The sequence below is a fragment of the Salvia hispanica genome, chromosome 5 (genome assembly GCF_023119035.1).
Source record: "Salvia hispanica cultivar TCC Black 2014 chromosome 5, UniMelb_Shisp_WGS_1.0, whole genome shotgun sequence".
NCBI lineage: Eukaryota > Viridiplantae > Streptophyta > Magnoliopsida > Lamiales > Lamiaceae > Salvia > Salvia hispanica.
Window position 1 is genome coordinate 26,471,647 of NC_062969.1, and position 18,141 is coordinate 26,489,787.

The 18,141-nt window shown below is 36.3% G+C and overlaps 3 protein-coding genes across 5 annotated transcripts; 2 read left to right on the forward strand and 1 right to left on the reverse strand.

Moving 5' to 3' along the window:
• The first annotated feature begins 5,383 nt into the window (after positions 1 to 5,383).
• Positions 5,384 to 10,709, forward strand: LOC125188413 (translation initiation factor eIF-2B subunit delta-like). 2 transcript variants are annotated; one of them, XM_048085238.1, is made up of 7 exons: positions 5,384 to 5,905; positions 5,994 to 6,125; positions 8,236 to 8,579; positions 8,802 to 9,546; positions 9,651 to 9,747; positions 9,832 to 9,886; positions 10,377 to 10,709. In XM_048085238.1, exons 1-7 carry the CDS (start codon positions 5,443 to 5,445, stop codon positions 10,437 to 10,439), a joined length of 1,899 nt encoding a protein of 632 aa, XP_047941195.1. In that variant the 5' UTR covers positions 5,384 to 5,442; the 3' UTR covers positions 10,440 to 10,709. The 2 variants fall into 2 exon arrangements, with proteins under 2 accessions (XP_047941195.1, XP_047941196.1); XM_048085239.1 differs by lacking the exons at positions 5,384 to 5,905; positions 5,994 to 6,125 and adding an exon at positions 7,217 to 7,331.
• Positions 10,710 to 11,361: 652 nt separating this feature from the next.
• On the reverse strand, positions 11,362 to 13,091 carry LOC125187475 (transmembrane ascorbate ferrireductase 2-like). Its single transcript, XM_048084073.1, has 4 exons — positions 12,901 to 13,091; positions 12,770 to 12,818; positions 11,965 to 12,164; positions 11,362 to 11,841 (listed from the first exon to the last, which is right to left on the reverse strand). Exons 1-4 carry the CDS (start codon positions 13,042 to 13,044, stop codon positions 11,563 to 11,565), a joined length of 672 nt encoding a protein of 223 aa, XP_047940030.1. The 5' UTR covers positions 13,045 to 13,091; the 3' UTR covers positions 11,362 to 11,562.
• Positions 13,092 to 14,185: 1,094 nt separating this feature from the next.
• LOC125188426 lies at positions 14,186 to 16,140 on the forward strand. 2 transcript variants are annotated; one of them, XM_048085257.1, is made up of 6 exons: positions 14,186 to 14,467; positions 15,023 to 15,149; positions 15,258 to 15,358; positions 15,486 to 15,611; positions 15,723 to 15,843; positions 15,950 to 16,140. In XM_048085257.1, exons 1-6 carry the CDS (start codon positions 14,288 to 14,290, stop codon positions 16,036 to 16,038), a joined length of 744 nt encoding a protein of 247 aa, XP_047941214.1. In that variant the 5' UTR covers positions 14,186 to 14,287; the 3' UTR covers positions 16,039 to 16,140. The 2 variants fall into 2 exon arrangements, with proteins under 2 accessions (XP_047941214.1, XP_047941215.1); XM_048085258.1 differs by lacking the exon at positions 15,950 to 16,140 and having other exon boundaries at positions 15,710 to 15,942.
• Positions 16,141 to 18,141: the final 2,001 nt, after the last annotated feature.

The following is an 18,141-nucleotide window of genomic DNA, read 5'->3' on the forward strand; positions in this document are numbered from 1 at the left end:
ATATTATTTGCCGTCTGTGGTTACAGTAGGCCTTGCGTATATTTACACTAATTCACGTTGATGTGTTACATTATAGTTTCATATTGTTAATAATATAATAATGTGTTTATTGTTAATGTATCATTTAAACTAATCAATGTATACGTTTTTAAATAGGTACAAAGAGGACCACAATTGATTTTGATGATGACTTTGACGATGACATGCTCATTGCATTAGCACACCGGCTGCGACAAGAAATGCTTGAAGTCATGTAGGACGATGATGTGGTAAAACCTAGGTGAAGCAAGAAGGACAACACTTGTACTTGAGGAGTTGTGCAACAAAGTTGGTGAAGCTGACGTAGATGCTCAAACAAAGTTCGTGAAGCCAAGGAAGATGCTCAAGCCCCGAAAAATAGTGAACGCAGTGAATGCTTCTGGAAAAGTATGTTCAAAATTATAATTTGAAATGAGTACCCTGAATGTTAGACTTTATTTGTGGGAACCAAAGATTGGTTTGTTGTTTTATATTGGTGATGTGGTCGCTTTTGAAAACTTGTACTGGTAATACTTTTGGTACTTTTTGTTTTCGGAACTAAGTTAAACACGACGCTATTATAGAATTAATGTAAACTTCGTTCACGAGTAATAGTGTTACTATATTAAACCAGATACAGTACACTTTTTGTGTTCCCTAATATTTCGTTATTTGAAGGGAAATATGTACATTAATCAAATGATAAGGGAATGGTAAAATATAAACTTCGTTCCATTAGTAATGTAACAAAACTACAAAAAATCATACATAAACGATTTCTAATTTTAAATTAAAATTACATTGTTTGAGGGAAATAGATGCATTACTGAGGCAGAATTGAGGGAAATAGAAACATTGTTGAGGCATAATTGATTCTATAATGAATACATCTAAATTTGTAGTGAACAAATGCGACTGTAATAGTTTGATATTCCTTCTTAAAGAAAACAGATATAAAGTCACCATTATGTTGAATAATGTAGTAGCTAATAGACAATAATGTATATAAAAAATGGAATAATGTAGACATTAAATCAGAGCGTTCAAAAAAAACATATGTACCAAAAAAATATGTACCAAAGTATACATTACTTGACAACACCAAAATACATTAAACGCAATATTTCGTTTGTTAGAATCAAATACGGAACTAGAGCCTAGCCTTATGGATAATTTAACCCTACGGGAATGGGACTAACTCACGCCCTTTTGTGAAAGTTGTGTCAATGAACCTAGTACTACAACCGAGCCCCTTGGACTACTAAACCCTAGGTGAAAGGTGTTACTTTCCGGCATTAGGGATGTAATACGATTCTAATTTACTTTGAAACTGACAAGTACATTAAAAGCAATTTTTCTTACATTAAAATCAATTTGTGAATTATATGGAACTAGACTCTAGCCCTACGGATAATAAAACCCTACGGGAATGGAACTAACTCCCGGCCTTTATCAAAGTTGTGTCATTGAATTTGTACTACAACCTAGCCCCTTGGACTACTAAACCCTAGGGGGAAGGTATAAACTTCCGGCACAAATATAACTACACGTAAAACTATTACCTCATTACAGGAGGTATTCCTACATTACAAAACCAAAATCGTACATTATGGAAAACCATTATATAATAATTGTGGAAATATATTTCATACGTATAAACGGGTCCTTCTACCATAATTTATACTTCCAACTAAAAATAATTACTAACAATAATTTGTTGTAGAATTTAGAATCTGCGGTAGAATAAACCGTAAACATGGAAGAGATTAAAGATTTAATTATGGAAAACCAATTATATAATATATTTACCAATTTTGGAGGAGAAAATCAAGGAAGTATAATAACCGCCTAAAATAAGAACTACCGGCTGTGCCCTTTTCGAATTTAAATAATCATTTAATTAATCCACATGGCACAAAACTAAGCGTTAGATTTAGAAATCCAATGGAGTGGGAAGAGTTTTGTGTTTTCCAACTATTTAGTGTAAGGATGTGAATACATCCCTATATATATATATATATATATATATATATATATATATATATAAAGTTAGTTTTAAAAAAAATAAAAATATAGTACAAAATGTATTTTAAAACATAAAGCTATAGTTAAATATCTTCCCTTTGCATAATAATTTTTCAAGCAAATACAGTTATTATAAGATTTTCGTTTCTAAAAATAATGGGACAAAATGATCAAGTCTAGCTAGCGGTGAACCTTACTTGGGGAGTCATATTGTTGCATTCAGTGGCTCGGCTGAGTAAGATTCTTTGGACAAGTGAGTTTCACTCCACTCGGCCGGGTGTGTAACACCCCAAAAACTCAGTAAATTATAAACAATAAAATTTTAACAAAAATTTAAAAATTTATTATTGTTAACAATTTGTTTTGTTGAAATTAAATTAAAATGGGATGACTTGAGACAGACAAGAACAATTATAAGGGGATAGCTAGAATCACTAAACAATCGTTACATTTGTGTTAATGTTATTATTTGATTTGGGTTTCAAACAATTGTGAGTATTTCAGATTCGTAGTTTAATTGCTTTACTTAGTCTAGATTCTGGCAGTTAAAAGTGTTTATTGTTGTTGGATGTTATTTCACTCGTTATTTTGAGTTTATTTTGGAAAAAATGGTCTTGTATCTATTTGTGTTTAGGCTACATTCGAGATTTGGAGATTGGAGCAAGAGAATAAAGAGAGGACTAAAGTCATCAAGTTCTACCTTTAGGTTTTGTTATAGATAGTTTTTATATTATCTTATTTTATTATGGATTGTGATACCTCGCTATGGGTAACTAATATGTTGAAATATGAGGTTTGGAAAGTAACTCTTCATGTTTGTTTAATTCCAATTTTAGATATCCAAAACTTATATCTACTTCGTTTAATTCTGTGTATAATGCTTCAAGTTGAGTGACACATCTTGTTGATTTATTGGCATGTGGGGGAATCGAGAGAGGATCCATGTGTTAGATTCAAATTGATGACATGACACTATATATAACATCTGGAAAAAAAAAAGAGTAAATCTATGAGTGAAGGCTTTGTAAGAGTCTAATTGTGCTTTTTGGAATTACTATTAGATAAGATTGACAACCTTAATTCTAGTAATTAACGTTGTTCGATCAACTGCAGTAATTAGGTGACTCGCCCTAATAACCTGAAGTCGTTGTTTGGATATTATAATTGTGTATTGAATAAATTGAAGTAGTGAAATCTTATCCATGAAATTATCTTGTTTTATCTGTTTTCCCAATCAAATCAATCTCTTATTTCAATTGCTTTGTCTATTTAAGTGATTTGTTTAATCGCCTTTTAGTTTAATAACGTTTCATCCCAAAACTCTGTGTGTCCAAATAGTATATAAAACCGAGTACTTGGTAGCCAAACTGTGAAACATTACATTCGATAATTGATACTGATCTTTAACTGTATTAGATATACTTTGTATACTTGCAGATATTTTTAGTGCTATTACAAAGTGCATCATACAATTCTCCCCTTCTTAAGAAATTTCATCCTCAAAAACTTTATCCTAATCTATGAAGGGCGTTACAGAGTGGGTTTTATGCACAATCTCACTTGACCGAGTCACCCGCTCGACGTCCTTTTGTTTTTCAAACTCGATTGAGTGACTTAGGCTTTAAAGTCACTTTGTTAGTTTAGACTTTTGAGAGTCATTTAATTTTTCTCGCTGAACTAACTTGACAATGAGCTATATATGATGGAAAAAACTAGTCATATCTGGACATTTTTCTTAACTCGCCTATTTTAGCCCATTTTTACTGTCTTAGTTAAAAAATAGATAAAAGTAAGGAAAACTAAGATAAATCCAATCCTCAAATATCATAACATACTGTGCATATCAATAGGGTTGTGGTTAGGGATGTCGAAACGGGTAGCGGGTAACGGGTAATTCCCAACCCGACCCGATACCCGACGGAATCGGGATACCGGGCGGGGTCGGGTATTCATATTTTGGGTTTTGCGGGTATCCGGTGTACCCGAAACCCGCCCAGGTATACCCGTTAGTCTCGAAATACCCGATATTTATATAAGTATTTTATAATTTTTTATTTTTAATGTTGATACCTCCAGTTAGAATATAATTATTTTTATTAGTAATTTGGTTCTAAGCATGTTTTTATGATATATTGTCTTGGGACTTAGGGAGCATTTTAGTCTCTCGAGCATTTGGAGCATTTCTTAAGCGGCTCATATGAATAATATGTGTGTTTTATGATTCATTGTCTTGGAGCATTTTAGATTCTAATTGTTAATGACTTTATGCCTAAACTTAAAGTGTGTGATGCAGTCGCACAGATGCTTAGGGAGCATTTTAGTCTCTCGAGCATTTGGAGCATTTCTTAAGTGGCTCATATGATTAATATGTGTGTTTTATGATTCATTGTCTTGGAGCATTTAGATTCTAATTGTTAATGACTTTATGCCTAAACTTGCACAGATGCTTAGTTGTACAGATCCTTGTATGAATATTGTGCAAATCATATAAAATACTAGTATACAAATAATAAAAAGAAGAAGATAAAAAAAAACATGTTGCGGGTCGGGTACCCGCAGTGTCGGGTGCGGGATACCCGACTCGAGTATCAGGTTATACCCGACTCAATGCGGGACGGGTATCGGGACTGCCATTTTGGCCGAAATCGGGTGCGGGTACTCGACTCGTCGGGTGCGGATACCCGCGGGTACCCGTTTCGACACCCCTAGTTGTGGTTGTTAAGAAATGAGTATGAAATGGGTAAAATAAGGTGCAGGACCCTATGAATATATGGTTAAAAAATGTTACTCTATAATATTAGGGTATTAAATTAAGTTTTAGATAAATATTAATTAATAATGAATTAATTATGATATTAATAATAAATTATTTAAACTTATTTCGCATGAAGTTAATCTAAAATATAATGATTATAATTTAGGTATGAATATTTATATTTTAATGAAATATATATTTTTTAATTAAATCATACTATATCTAATTTATTACTGTACTATAAATTTATAATATGTTTGATAGGATAGATAATCTATGGAGTAGACACAATTTTGTTCATAGAATTCCAGATATCCACAATTAATAGAATGAAAAGAATTAAATAACGGTAAAAGTATAAGTTGTGATTTCTTAATGTTATTTGTTTATATATGGTAAAAATGTTATAAGTGGATTATTAAGTATATCAAGTAGGATTAATCCTCCTGAAAATTGATACGAATGGAGAGCTGATTAATAGGTGTTGCGCGTGAGCGTCACGGCGAAAGTGGAGAGGCATCGCTGTCGTAGAGGAACCTAATTCCCTGCAATTGTGGCCCACCTTAACCCAGTGCACCCTACCTCTCTACCCTCTCATCCAAATCCAATCCCAAATCCCTTCTCCGCCTAAACCCTAACCCCACATGGAATCCCGCCGCGTTCCTCGCACCGTCAGCGACCCCAAGGTCCGCCAGGTCGGATTCTTCGCTCCGCCCGACCGCTCTCTCTCCGGTCCCCCAGATCCCGCCTCCTCCCCGCCGCCGCTTTCCAACATTTCCCCCTCCGGCAACTCCTTGTCCCCCGTCATGATCCCGCCTCCTCGCCACCTCTCCACCGACCTCCCCCGCCACCTCCCCCACCCGCACCCGCCGCTCTCCCCTCTCCGCGCTCCCCGCGCCAATGAGACTTCGGTTCCCGTCGGTAGCTACAATCCTTCCGAGTTCTCCACCCCTTCTGGTATCGCCGATTTCTCGGAGGATCAGCTATCTCCGCGTTGGGGGCGGAAGAGTAGCTCTGGGAAATTCGCTACTTCATTGCCGTCGGGTGGATTCGGTATGGCGGCTGCTAAGAATATTAGTGACGCTAATTCCAAACCTGGCGTTGCAGGTTCAACTTCGAGGCTTTTTTTTTTTTTTTTTTTCCTTTGTGTTGTTTTGACTGTGATTTTGATCGGCTTCATTCGATTGTGGATCAGATGGAGGGGCGGATGCGGAAGTGCAGAAGGAGAAGGGCGCAGCTGCAGGGAAGCCTTTGAAAGAGAAGACGACAAAAGCCGAACGCCGGGCAATGCAAGAAGCACAACGTGCTGCCAAGGCTGCTACAAAAGGTAAATATCTCGTGCTTTCTTCTAGTTGGAATCTTTCTAGTTGATTGATATTTACAATTTGCATGGGTTTCTAATTAGCTTTCAAAACACAAGTTAATCTTAATTATTCTGGATATAGCTTGTAGTACTTCTGTATAATTTTAGAGTTTTTAAATTTATGACCAAGGGATAATTTAGATGTATCCATCTTTACTGTAAATTCTTAGTAATGTACCATGTCATTTGGCTTTGAACATTCCTGTAAAAGATAGTAAGACTTATGAAGCAACTTTGACCTTTAACTTTTTAACTGATATTTTAGCAATCTCTATCTTATAAATAACATAAAGTACCTCACTTTATTGTCCATAATTCATATGCTGTTGGTTGTGGATAACTCGATATGTATATACTGTATGCTTATGGAAATAAATAGCAATGAACGTGCTGTTGCAAGTGTTGAGAGTCTCATTTTTCTTACCACCATTTTATGTATTCAAGTGCAAACTTGCGATTGGGTTGGGCCAGAGTATGTTGAATGGTAGCTTCTTTTGAAAATAGAGAATCAGTCAATCAGATATTCAGATGTATCTGTGATTCACTGATTCACGATCACGACTGAGTGAAAGCTTATCATAGTGCTTTTTATGATCTTTCTAGGGGTTATATCATTTTTATGTTGCAACAATGAGCCTGTTAGAGAAAAGAGGCGAGGGGGGCTGGCACGAATAGTAAGAACAGAAAGTTGATGGAAAACAGAATGTAAGGAACTGAAGTAAATAATGATAAACCAACCTCTAACGAGGCCCTACAGTGAATTTTCAGCCTTAAACTAAATTAAGGTTCAACATTGCTCTCTAACCTATAGGCACTTATTTATAGGACTGTCAAAATACTAAAGAAATAGAGATAACATTTAAAGATAGACTTCTATACTTTTAATATTTAAAGATAAGAATTCTAGACTTCTAATAATTAACGATAGACATATGGTATTCTAATATCAATTGCAGCGTTATTGAAACAGCCTTGTCCTCAAGTCTGGGTCACGACGCAAAAAACAACCCGAATCTTCCATGGTCGGACATCAATGTGCTTTCAAAATATTGCAGCCTACATGACCAGACACCATAGCAGGAGGTGGCTGTTTTGATGCGGATGAAACCGGAAGGAAAACAATGGGTGGTTGTATGAAGGGCATTGGAGAAGATCGTTGCAGTGGAAAAGGTAGGTATGGTAATTGTGGCGGCAAAACAGCGGGAACGTATGGAACCATGTGTACTGTTGCAATCAGGGGTGGAGATGGAGGGCTGGACAGAGTCAAAGGTGTTGAAATTGCCGGAGGAGTGCCAACTGGTGGTGGCACAGTAACAGTTGTCACTGTTTCCACGACTTTTAGAATGGATGTTAACTCCTTAATCTAGGGGGCTGCCCAAAGCAGAAAACTGTTGCATGAATATGTCGAATTGTTATATTAGAATGGCTGCCCGTACATCGAGATTTGCCATGGTTGCTGTTAAACAGTTGGCTTGTTCCTCCATCGCCTTCTCTAACGCTTTAAGGCGCATCCATGTTTCACGTCACCACCATATCCACGCCCCAAATTGTTGGGAACAGAATGTAATGAACTGAAATAAATAATGATAAGCAATCTATAGGTCTCTCAAAATACTAAAGAAATAAGGTTAACATTTAAAGGTAGACTTCTAAACTTGTAATATTTCAGGATAATACTTCTAGACTTCTAATAATTAAAGATAGACTTACAGACTTCTAGCTTTTCAACTGTTGATGTGTATCAGAGCCAGTTTGTTGTATAATCTGTACTATTACATGCGCAAGACTGCATCATTCATCTATCTCATTATCTGCTGGCATCTATGCACATTAATTTTTCTTTCATTTATATAAATATAAAGAACTCCTGCAATATACCCTTCTATTTAAGATATGTCATGCATGATCATGGTGTGGAAGTGCAGAACTTTTTCTTGTCATATTTCTTGCCTTGCTTAAGTTCTTCACATATTTTTTGTATGCCATCTTCTATCTTTTGTTGGGTTGTGGCTTTAGTTTCTGCTCTCTTGTAACAAAAACCCATTATGCTGGGTTACTGAATTGCATCTTCCAGGTGAAGGAAGCAAGACTGCTGGAGTCAATGCAGCCAACGCAATGAAGTCTGCAAAGCCAGCTCCACAAAAGAAAGACAACTCTTCAGTTGCAGCTTCTGAAAGAAAAGGTGGTGACCGTCAAACAGATAAGGATAGGAAGAAAGATGTCCCTCATCCACGGATGCAGTTTGATGATGAAAACAGAGTTGAGAAGGCAAAGAAGCGGTCTGTAGTAAAACAAGCAGAAGCCCGTAACAGAGTTGAACTCTTTAGGCATCTACCTCAGTATGAACATGGAGCAAGGCTCACTGATTTGGAATCGAAGTTCTTCCAATTAGGTCCTGTTCATCCTGCTGTGTACAAGGTATTTTTGATGTGCTATATCCTACTCTTGTTCAAACACTCTTGTCTTGATTGGAACAATCTCGGTTTAAAGGGTCATGGGTACTGGATTTATGAGATCTGTTGTTATGTTTTCATTACATGTATTAAAAAGAAAGTCCCTCTCCTGTATTGAAACAAGTTAATGTTAATTTTTATTCTCTTTGCATAATGGCTGCGGCAATATGAACTTTTTACTCGGCAGGTTGGTTTCCGATATCTGACGGGGGATATATCTGGGGGAAATGCCCGGTGCATTGCGATGCTACAAGCATTCCAAGAATCAATCAAGGATTACTCTACACCGCCTGAAAAAACCCTTATCAGAGACTTGACTTCTAAAATAAACTGTTATGTTTCCTTTCTGATAGAATGTAGACCCCTTTCAATCAGCATGGGCAATGCAATTAGGTTTCTTAAGAGACGAATTACCAGCTTACCCTTAAACCTTTCTGAATCAGAAGCAATTACCAGTCTTGTCTCTGATATTGATCGTTTTATTAACGAGAAGATAATTCTAGCTGACAACGTTATTGTGAAGCATGCTGTAACTAAAATTAGGGATGGTGATGTTCTTCTGACATATGCATCGTCTTCTGCTGTTGAAATGCTACTTTTACATGCTCATGAACTTGGAAAACGGTTTCGAGTAGTGATAGTTGATTCGCGTCCCAAGCTTGAAGGCAAAATGCTGCTTCGCAGGCTTGTGGGGAAAGGAATTAGCTGTACATACACCCATATAAACGCTGTTTCTTATGTCATGCATGAAGTAACAAGAGTTTTTCTGGGTGCATCTTCGGTGTTGGCAAATGGAACTGTTTACTCAAGAGTTGGCACAGCATGTGTTGCTATGGTTGCCCATCAGTTCCGTGTCCCTGTCCTGATATGTTGTGAAGCATACAAGTTTCACGAGAGGGTTCAACTTGATTCTATTTGCTGTAATGAACTTGGTATGAACTGTTACTTTCTGATCAGGTTGTCGTGTATTGTCCATATACGAGAAGGTAGTGTAATTTGCATCGAATTCTGCACTTAATACTACGTAATATTTCAGGTGACGCTGAAATGGTTTCAAGGGTTACCGGTAGAGAGGATATCAATTCTTTAGATGGTTGGACTAGTAGCGAGAATCTACAACCCCTGAACCTGCTGTAAGTATGGTTTTTAATTTTGACCCATTACTTTTAGAAACTAGAATGCTATCTTGATAGCTAATTTTTGGTTTTTGTTACCAGTTATGATGCAACACCTTCCGATTATGTATCAATGATCATAACAGACTATGGCATGGTAAGTTGAGAAAAAGTATATTTCGTATTGCTTCAACTGGAACAGATTTAAATATTTATCTAATGCCGAGTCTGCATATATATCTGGGCTGAAGATATAAACCTGTCATTATAGCTCATTATAAAGTTGCTCAAATGAACAAGTGTGGATGAAATGCTTAGTCGCTGCATTACATCCACCATTTTATATTCAAGAAAATAATTTATAATGGAGATTTCATGCAAATGCTGTGCTGGAGTTTCCAGATGCACACAAAGGAGTTGGGTCATATATATATTACCGTTTCATGTTATTTTGCCATGAGTTGGGTCTGTTGTTGAACCGTTCTCTACTTCATGTTTTTTTTTGCTTTTTCCTTCATTTTTTGTTTGAGGTATATTTTTGTGTTTTTCTGGGTTTGTGTCCAACTGTGTTTGCTACATGTTTATTTTTATGCTTGTTTTGTTGGCCGTTAAAGCAGTTGTGTTGACTGACTTTGTATGTTTTCTAGATACCACCGACAAGTGTACCAGTTATAGTCCGAGAATACGGCAGAGAATACTTGTTGATATAGTGAAATCCAAGTGATGTTGCGATAGAATCCGGACAGCGGATGAAAAGGCTATGTCGACCTGTGTGGTCTTATATGTCTCACCATAATTTAGTTATCCCCGTTTTGGAATAAAGATATGCCTGTATTGTGTATCCATTAAATCTGCTATCAATTTTTGATCTGACCTTGACTGTGAAGAGCGCGAACCTTCCGCCTCTCCGGGCAGTTTTCCGAATGCTGTAATATGTCGTGAGAGTTGCAGATAGTGAACTGGTTATGATTTTTTTGCCAGGAATGATTGCTTGTGGGTTGTTCTGTTGAATTAGTTGGTTTATCAAGCTTCATATGATATTCATTTTTGGGATTTTTAAAAGAAATAACAGCACCCCCATCTTTACCTTAGTTGGTATTATTTTGTTATGGTTGCTTCTTCATGTATGGAGATTAACAAACGGGTAATATAGATATATACGGAGTAATAAAAGTCTATTTTTAGCCTTTTACATTGTTTTATGATTGAAGTCCTAAACAATATGTTCAAATACAAAAATTCCATGTACTCGCGCGTTGTGTCGAAGATTTAGGAATGTAAACAAGGTGTTTGAGTTAATGTTTATAAGAGGCATTAGTGATGAGTGTCGTAGCTCGTCACCAGCTGCAATCGGCTAGAGCCAATGTTACTCTAGATTTTGCTACTCTATGTCACAAACAATTAGCTCCTTGGCATGCGTTTGCATCCCTAGGATCCTGTCTAGCCAGTTAGCCAGCGACGCAACTACAAAATCTTAAATCCAAATAAATTCAATCGAATTCTTTCATTTTTTTTGGCAAGATTCTTAATGATAAATGTGTACTGAATCACCAATTTCTTCAAAAAAAACCTGGATATCATTTTGTGTCTCAGCATATGAATTAATTGATCTTTGGGCTCTTAAACATATGATTAAATTGATCTTTTTAGTCTTCACAACCTCGTCCAAAAAGGACCAATAATGGCCAGGGCCATATTGTACGGACCGAATAACGCAAATGTATAAATGCGACTTTAGCAGCAAAAAGACAGGGCAGTCGATATGTATTGTATCTAGGCTACTCTAGTCCAAGTCAAAGATCGAAAACCGGCTTTCCTGTGCTGTCGAGTTTATCACCGTTTCTGTACACGGGATTGAACTCCAAAAATCACAAAACCGGCTAAAACTACAGTTAAGACACCCATTGAATTTATCAGAATGGCTTCAGTTGAATAGCGGGATATTGTCCCATGTGTTTGAAGGGATGTCGCCCTCCCTAGAAAACCAGTCACGCAGGTAATAACAGAAAGACCATAGATGTAGTGTCCCAAATATCCATGCCAAGGTAACAAGCTAGCTCGACCGTTTCTTGATCCCCCAGGATAATAGAAGGTTAAAAACCCAAGAGTCCACTGCAAAATATAATTAATGATTAATTTCTCAGATTGCAGAACCATAAAGTTGAATTAAATGCCAAGTTGCAAAAGCAAAGGCTTTAAAACAGATATCAAAGTACACTGATCTGTTAAGAGTACCTGAATTCCAAACAAGAAAAGCGACAGAAGGCCCAGCCAAGAGTGGAGGCTATAGAAATTTTCTTTGCCCCTCTCAATACGATTCTTCCACACAACAACTACTCCGATGACGCTCAAAAGGAAGACAAGGAATTGGAGGGACAGATGAACCAGTTTCTTAAAAATTTTTGTTCCTGGCAGCGTCTTGTATGCTAGCATGGCTGGAAAAATCTATGACAAGCACTTAAAGACATAATTCTAAAAGTCTAATACTGATAAGTAAATCTCTTTTTGTACATTAAAAAGTCATTTTCCCAATTCACAATGAAAATACAAAACACTAGGTAGAAGAAACTAAAATAGGGACTCAATTATAACTTGCTTCTTTGTCATGAGGAATGCAACAAGATACAAAATGCAGACTGAGTTTCTATTGTTTATTGACCAAGACAAAAACTTACGAGGTAGAGATAAATACGCACGATAACTCACTCTGCTCTCACTGATATCCTACAGTATTTCAGTGAATTGGATGCAGCCCTTAATATAAGAAAAGGATCCAGCAACACAATCCGTTTGGGAGCATTTACTCTTTAGGATTGACAATATACATGATTTAGTGAATTTATCTTCATCACTAGAATTAATCCAATCTTACCCCTTTCAATTGAAGCAAGCAAGTTAGCTCGAATTATAGAAACTATCACCGACTTATAACCCAATCAAAACCATGTTTCAATCTCACTCTAATTTTATCCACTATAGCTTAGGCAATTGGATTGACACACAGATGATGGATAAATTTATTGAAAGACATTACTTATACCTTCGCCATTGAGAACCACAAGGCCAATGAGCAGCACTACAGGATGAACCTGAACAGATAAATACACGACTCAATCGAGGCAGCTAATAACAGGATTTATGTATCAACAATAATCAAGAGAGGGAGTTTACATTAAAAATTTGGTTCCTATCATCGGAGACGAGAGCCATTCCGCCTCTGAAATGGAAGGTCCATATTAATACCAATGTAGCAAGGGCGACGCCCAGAATTCTGACCACCGCAAAGATCGGGAAGCGTACCACCGGGGCCGCCATTTGGATGGAGCGAAACAACAAGGTTTCTGATGCAAATAATCCAAATCGGGATTTTGACTTTCTATAAAACTTAGGGATGAGTAGAGGTGTACGGCCATAACCGCTGGTCCGATTCGAGTCTCAACTGGACCGGATTATTCTTCGCTCACCAAAGCAATACATGGGTTTAATGACTTATTACAATATCAATTTGATTTATGAAATACTTTTATGTATAAAAATTATAGTAGTAATAAATTTCAAGAGTTAACAGTTTTTCATGTAAGACAATCAAGTGTCTACATCTAATAGTACAAGGAGAATATCTAAATGACAAGTTTTTCTATTATCTTTCCAGTATCAAGAAATTAATTTAACTGGATGCACTTGACACCTCCCATACAACGTCTAAAGTGAGTAGGTAATAATGTGGACAAAAGTAAGAAAGAAAAATAAAAGGTAGAGAACATAAAATATAAAAATGAATAAAATAGAGATAATAATTTACAGAGAAAATAAAATATAAAAGATTAACTAAGTTAATTATTATATATATGGAAATAACTCAACTATAATAAAACTTTAAAAATTAAAGAAAATAACTCAGCTATGAATGAAAAGATGAAACATTGTTCTGAGAGTGAAAAAAGAGAGAATAAAGTACTAATAGAGAGAAAACATAATTTATACTGCTATTTCTAATTTAAAAAATATTTCATTTTTAATGTGACAACTAAAAAAATGAAACGTTTAGTTTTTAATTGGACATGATGGCTAGTATTTTTTTAATTGAAGTTGCCATTTGTCATTTAATTGCATAATTCAAAGTAGAAACGTCAGTGTAGCCCGCAACTCGTGAGCCGACTCAAATAATCTGCTAAATTTAGAGGGTTAGACTTGGAAACTTTTAGTCCGATAAAATTATTATTCCGTACCCAGTTAGTCCGCAATCCGAATAGGGCTAACCCAATAAAATTCTATTATTCTATTTGTTTAACTACTAATTGACACTTCATTTATTATTTTTATGATATACATAACTAAAAAAATAACATTCAATTCTATAAAATAGGATTCATATGATATAGAGTAGTCCGGTTTAAATTTTGACTCGTCGTGAAAAATAATTATACTAATCATAAATAAAAGTTCATAAATTACAAAGGAAATTGAGATACATAGCCGTCGAGCTTAGCAGCCGCATGCTTGATCTCTCCACTGCTTCACACAAGCTGAGCAAAAGGTTATATCTCAATCAGAAGAGATGGGAAGCGAGGAAGGAGAGGATACCCAGAAGTTAAAGCGGATTGCTGCGGCGGCTTACGATTATGACAACGACTCACGCTGGGCGGATTATTGGTCGAATATTCTCATTCCGCCGCACTTGGCCTCCCGCAATGACGTCGTAGACCACTACAACCGCAAGTTCTACCAGCGTTACATCGTACGATTTCTATTCCTTGGCAAGGTTTTATTGGGATTTAATTATTTTCCACCGATTCAACCTTTGTTGATTATACTGAACACTAATCAGGATTTTGGAAATTTTAGGCCCTTTTCCAACTGTTTTATTTGTTAAGTTCCGATTTTTTATCAAGTTGGGCTTCAGGTTTTCGTCCTCCACTTCCTTCCTTGTGTCATCTGAGTGTAGTCCAAAGTTCTTATTATCACTATATTTTTGGCATAAATGATGGCATAATTTCCAAGATAGCTTGATGCGTGTCTATCATTTATTTAAGGCATTGGATTGAGTATTTGAATGATAAGATGGTCAAACAAGTTTAGAATTAATCAAATTTCAATCCATTAGAGTATATGGTAGATTTGGTCGGATTATTTTTATCTATGCATCCTAATCACTCAACGTTAATGCTAGGGGAGCCTTATTTTTCTATGGTCATTTGGGAATAAGATATGTAGAGACAACATGTAATGGCTTGTTGGTTGTACTTGGTGTTTTATTGCCGTGTAGCATATTTATATGTTTTTAGTCACTCAGGATCCTGATCTAGTTGTCGAGGCAATGACTACCAGCAGCTCATCCCAGTCGAGAACGACATCAAATTCACCACAACAATCCTCATCATCAACTGCTAGCACCAACGATACTCGCCAAAGGAGTTCAGGTCTCAGTCAAAGTTGCCACCTTTAGCCTAGGATGAGATTGAAATTTTACTTTGATTTAGTGTCATCAGTCTTATTTCTTTGATTTGAAATCTATCTAAATCATCTAGGGTCCTCTGGTAGAACATCGGGGGCATCGACTATTCCACCTATCAATTCTACATCGCTGCGTTGGGATAAGCAAACAATTCAATTTTCAGCCAATGCTTGGGTATGTTAGATTCCTTAGTATTAAGATGTGAATGACTTCATCATCTTTAAGCTGATGGAGTTTGCAGCTAGTTTTGAGGTGCAGTATTGTATTAGTGTTTCATGTTGATTTATATTTTATCTGGCAGGTCTTTGTTGTGGCAGTCATTGCCATTTTTCCACTTGTTCCGAGGAGCCTCTCAAATCGGGCATACCGACTCTCCTTTTTTGGAACTGCATGTTCTCTCTTGTACTCATTGTATTCACTATATGGGGTAAAGTTCTAGATAAGCCCGTGTTCCAAAACATGGCATCTTATCTGTAATGCTCTAGATTATTTGTAAGAGCACCATTTTATGCTTCGTATAATTAGTCCATCTTTGCAGAAACCTAGAGCATGGAACTTGCAGGCTTTGCAAGTGTGGTTCCAGTCTATGTTAGCATCCAAAGATTTTATGTATTCACTCTACTGCCTTATATTCGTCAGCTCTCATCCATGTCTCAAATGTTAGTCCAACCTAGTACTTGTTCTCTGTTTTTTTCTATGTTTTGTTATTAATATGTATGATGCTTCCCTTCAATGTAAATAAGTCGGATCTTTAATTCTGGGCAGTTGCTTTACTTCCTATAATCTGTCGGGCCCTTGAGTATGTTGCAAAGTTCCTGAGGCTTAACTTTAGTAGATCAACCTTGTACAGGTAAGACATCATGTATTTTTCTTACAGTTGTTTTTGCAAACTATGAAATAAGATGCGATTTATATCACTTTCTTGAATGTATTTTTGGGCCATAGTCCACAAAATCTTTTTTGCTTGCTTGTGCTTCTCGACATGCATCTCATAGCTTATGCAAAACGTGAAAATGCACAATATAGTGATTTTAGGTAAATTATGTACCTCCGTATTTTATAGATATCATTACCATGTAATTACCATTTGTACTTGTTATCTTTATGATAATTATATTAGTGGATTCAATTATCTTGTGAATTGTCCAGTTCATGCCTACAGGGTCAAGTGGTAACTGGTAAGGAAAATGTAAGAAAAGCTTGGAAATTTATTTTTTAGATGGTATTTGTTCTTTTCCTTATAGCTTCTATAACTAGGATTTTTTTTGGGGGGGGATTACTCACAAGATTTTATCGAAGGCCTTATAAATTCAAAGTCTCTTGGGTAGCCCTCCCCTGCTCTTTTGAGCTGTAATCTTAGGGTATGGCATGGAATATTCTTTCGTTGTTTTTTTTTTGTTTACCCAGTGCCCTCTGAAAGAGATGGTGCAGTTTTGATGCATGTCATGCTGGGGTTAGGAGCCCCTTGCACAACGGAAGACTTGTACAAAACAAATAAATCAGATAAGGATCTATTTGACCGATTATGCAATTAATCAATTCACATGTTAAACAAATAAAATTGCATGCCAGAACGCAAATAATTCATGCTTAGAAAATATAAATCCTAAACATGATTTTTACGGTTTAGGGTTACCGATTTTGATTCTCCAAAGAATCGTCGATTGCTCGCGCCTTCTCCACGTGATGATCTTCAATACTAGACCACAGATCTTCTAACTGGTTCCCGAACCGTATCTCGATATCAGGGTGGGCTGATCTTATCAAAATACTAGGACTCGAATAAAGAAGACAGAAAATTCCTCACGGAGAAGAGCTGAAGAATTTTCGAACTCCTCTACTAATTAGAGAGGGGGGCGAAAATTTCCTCTACTAATAATTGTGTTTCTGTCTTTCCTTTATTCTCCTATTTATATTAAGTTCATATTGGGCCAAGTCAGAGATCTATGGAAGGTTTTGGATATGTGTTCCTCCAATTAGTTTTTTACTAATTAAATTGAACCCCAATTTAATATAAGCTTTTAATTGGAATATTACGAGCAGCCACTACAAAAGTAATATTGCACTCCCCATCCAAATCCGAAATTACAAGTATTCCGAGTTTCCGTTATTTATATTATTTATTTCCCGCGCTTAAGATATAAATGTCTATTAATTAATTAATGTCTGCTATGGACTTAATTAATTAACATCTTATTAATTCCAAGAGTGGACTTAGCAAGAAACACTTATTTATTATTCATAGAGTAATAAAACTCCAACTGGCCAGTTTCCCGAATAATAAAACCTCGTTCGAGCTCCTCTTGAGGACATTATCAACGAGACTCACCTCGTGCGCGATTTAACATAATAGCAATCCTAGTACCGCTAGATATTAATCACCACTACCCAATATATCAGGATTATTGGGTTGCGAAAAACCCGCACCATTTGATAAGTCAAAGTAGTGCATAATCAATACCGTATGCTCAATGCTAACGTACGTAGATTAAGAAATAGTATTTTATCAAGACCTAGTCTTTCAAGTAGATAGCATAAAGACACGTCTTGCTGTTAGATCCATTCAGTGCTATACCACACCAACGTCATCTTATTTCAGAAAGGCTTAGAAATAATCGGAATGACATTGCAACCTTTTGTTGGACCTGGCAGCGGAAGCGGTGCGTTTAAAACAATAAATCACATAAAAGTTAGATCTATTTAGCAGATTATTTAGACAAAAGCTATTCGCGTAATTATCACATGTATCATGCTCATAACTTGAATTAATCATGCTTTAAGAATATTTGAAACCTAAAACATGCTTTTCTACGGAGCAGAAAAATACCTAATTAATTCTCTAAAGAATTGAAGATGGCTAGCTTCTTCTCCACGTGATGCTTTGAGTACTAGACCACAAATCTTCTCTCTGGTTCCCGAACTGTATCCCAATATCAGTGTGGGCTGATCTTACTAGA

What these genes read in the sequence shown, in the direction of transcription:
- LOC125188426 (XM_048085257.1), top strand. Translation starts at nt 14,288, where the DNA reads ATGGGAAGCGAGGAAGGAGAGGATACCCAGAAGTTAAAGCGGATTGCT. An exon ending in AGTTCTACCAGCGTTACATC is followed by an intron (nt 14,468 to 15,022) that starts GTACGATTTCTA and finishes TTAGTCACTCAG; the next exon opens with GATCCTGATCTAGTTGTCGA. An exon ending in CATTGTATTCACTATATGGG is followed by an intron (nt 15,612 to 15,722) that starts GTAAAGTTCTAG and finishes CCATCTTTGCAG; the next exon opens with AAACCTAGAGCATGGAACTT.
- LOC125187475 (XM_048084073.1), bottom strand. Translation starts at nt 13,044, where the DNA reads ATGGCGGCCCCGGTGGTACGCTTCCCGATCTTTGCGGTGGTCAGAATT. An exon ending in ATAGGAACCAAATTTTTAAT is followed by an intron (nt 12,819 to 12,900) that starts GTAAACTCCCTC and finishes TTATCTGTTCAG; the next exon opens with GTTCATCCTGTAGTGCTGCT. An exon ending in TGTGGTTCTCAATGGCGAAG is followed by an intron (nt 12,165 to 12,769) that starts GTATAAGTAATG and finishes AGATTTTTCCAG; the next exon opens with CCATGCTAGCATACAAGACG.
- LOC125188413 (XM_048085238.1), top strand. Translation starts at nt 5,443, where the DNA reads ATGGAATCCCGCCGCGTTCCTCGCACCGTCAGCGACCCCAAGGTCCGC. An exon ending in TTCATCCTGCTGTGTACAAG is followed by an intron (nt 8,580 to 8,801) that starts GTATTTTTGATG and finishes TTTACTCGGCAG; the next exon opens with GTTGGTTTCCGATATCTGAC. An exon ending in TATTTGCTGTAATGAACTTG is followed by an intron (nt 9,547 to 9,650) that starts GTATGAACTGTT and finishes GTAATATTTCAG; the next exon opens with GTGACGCTGAAATGGTTTCA.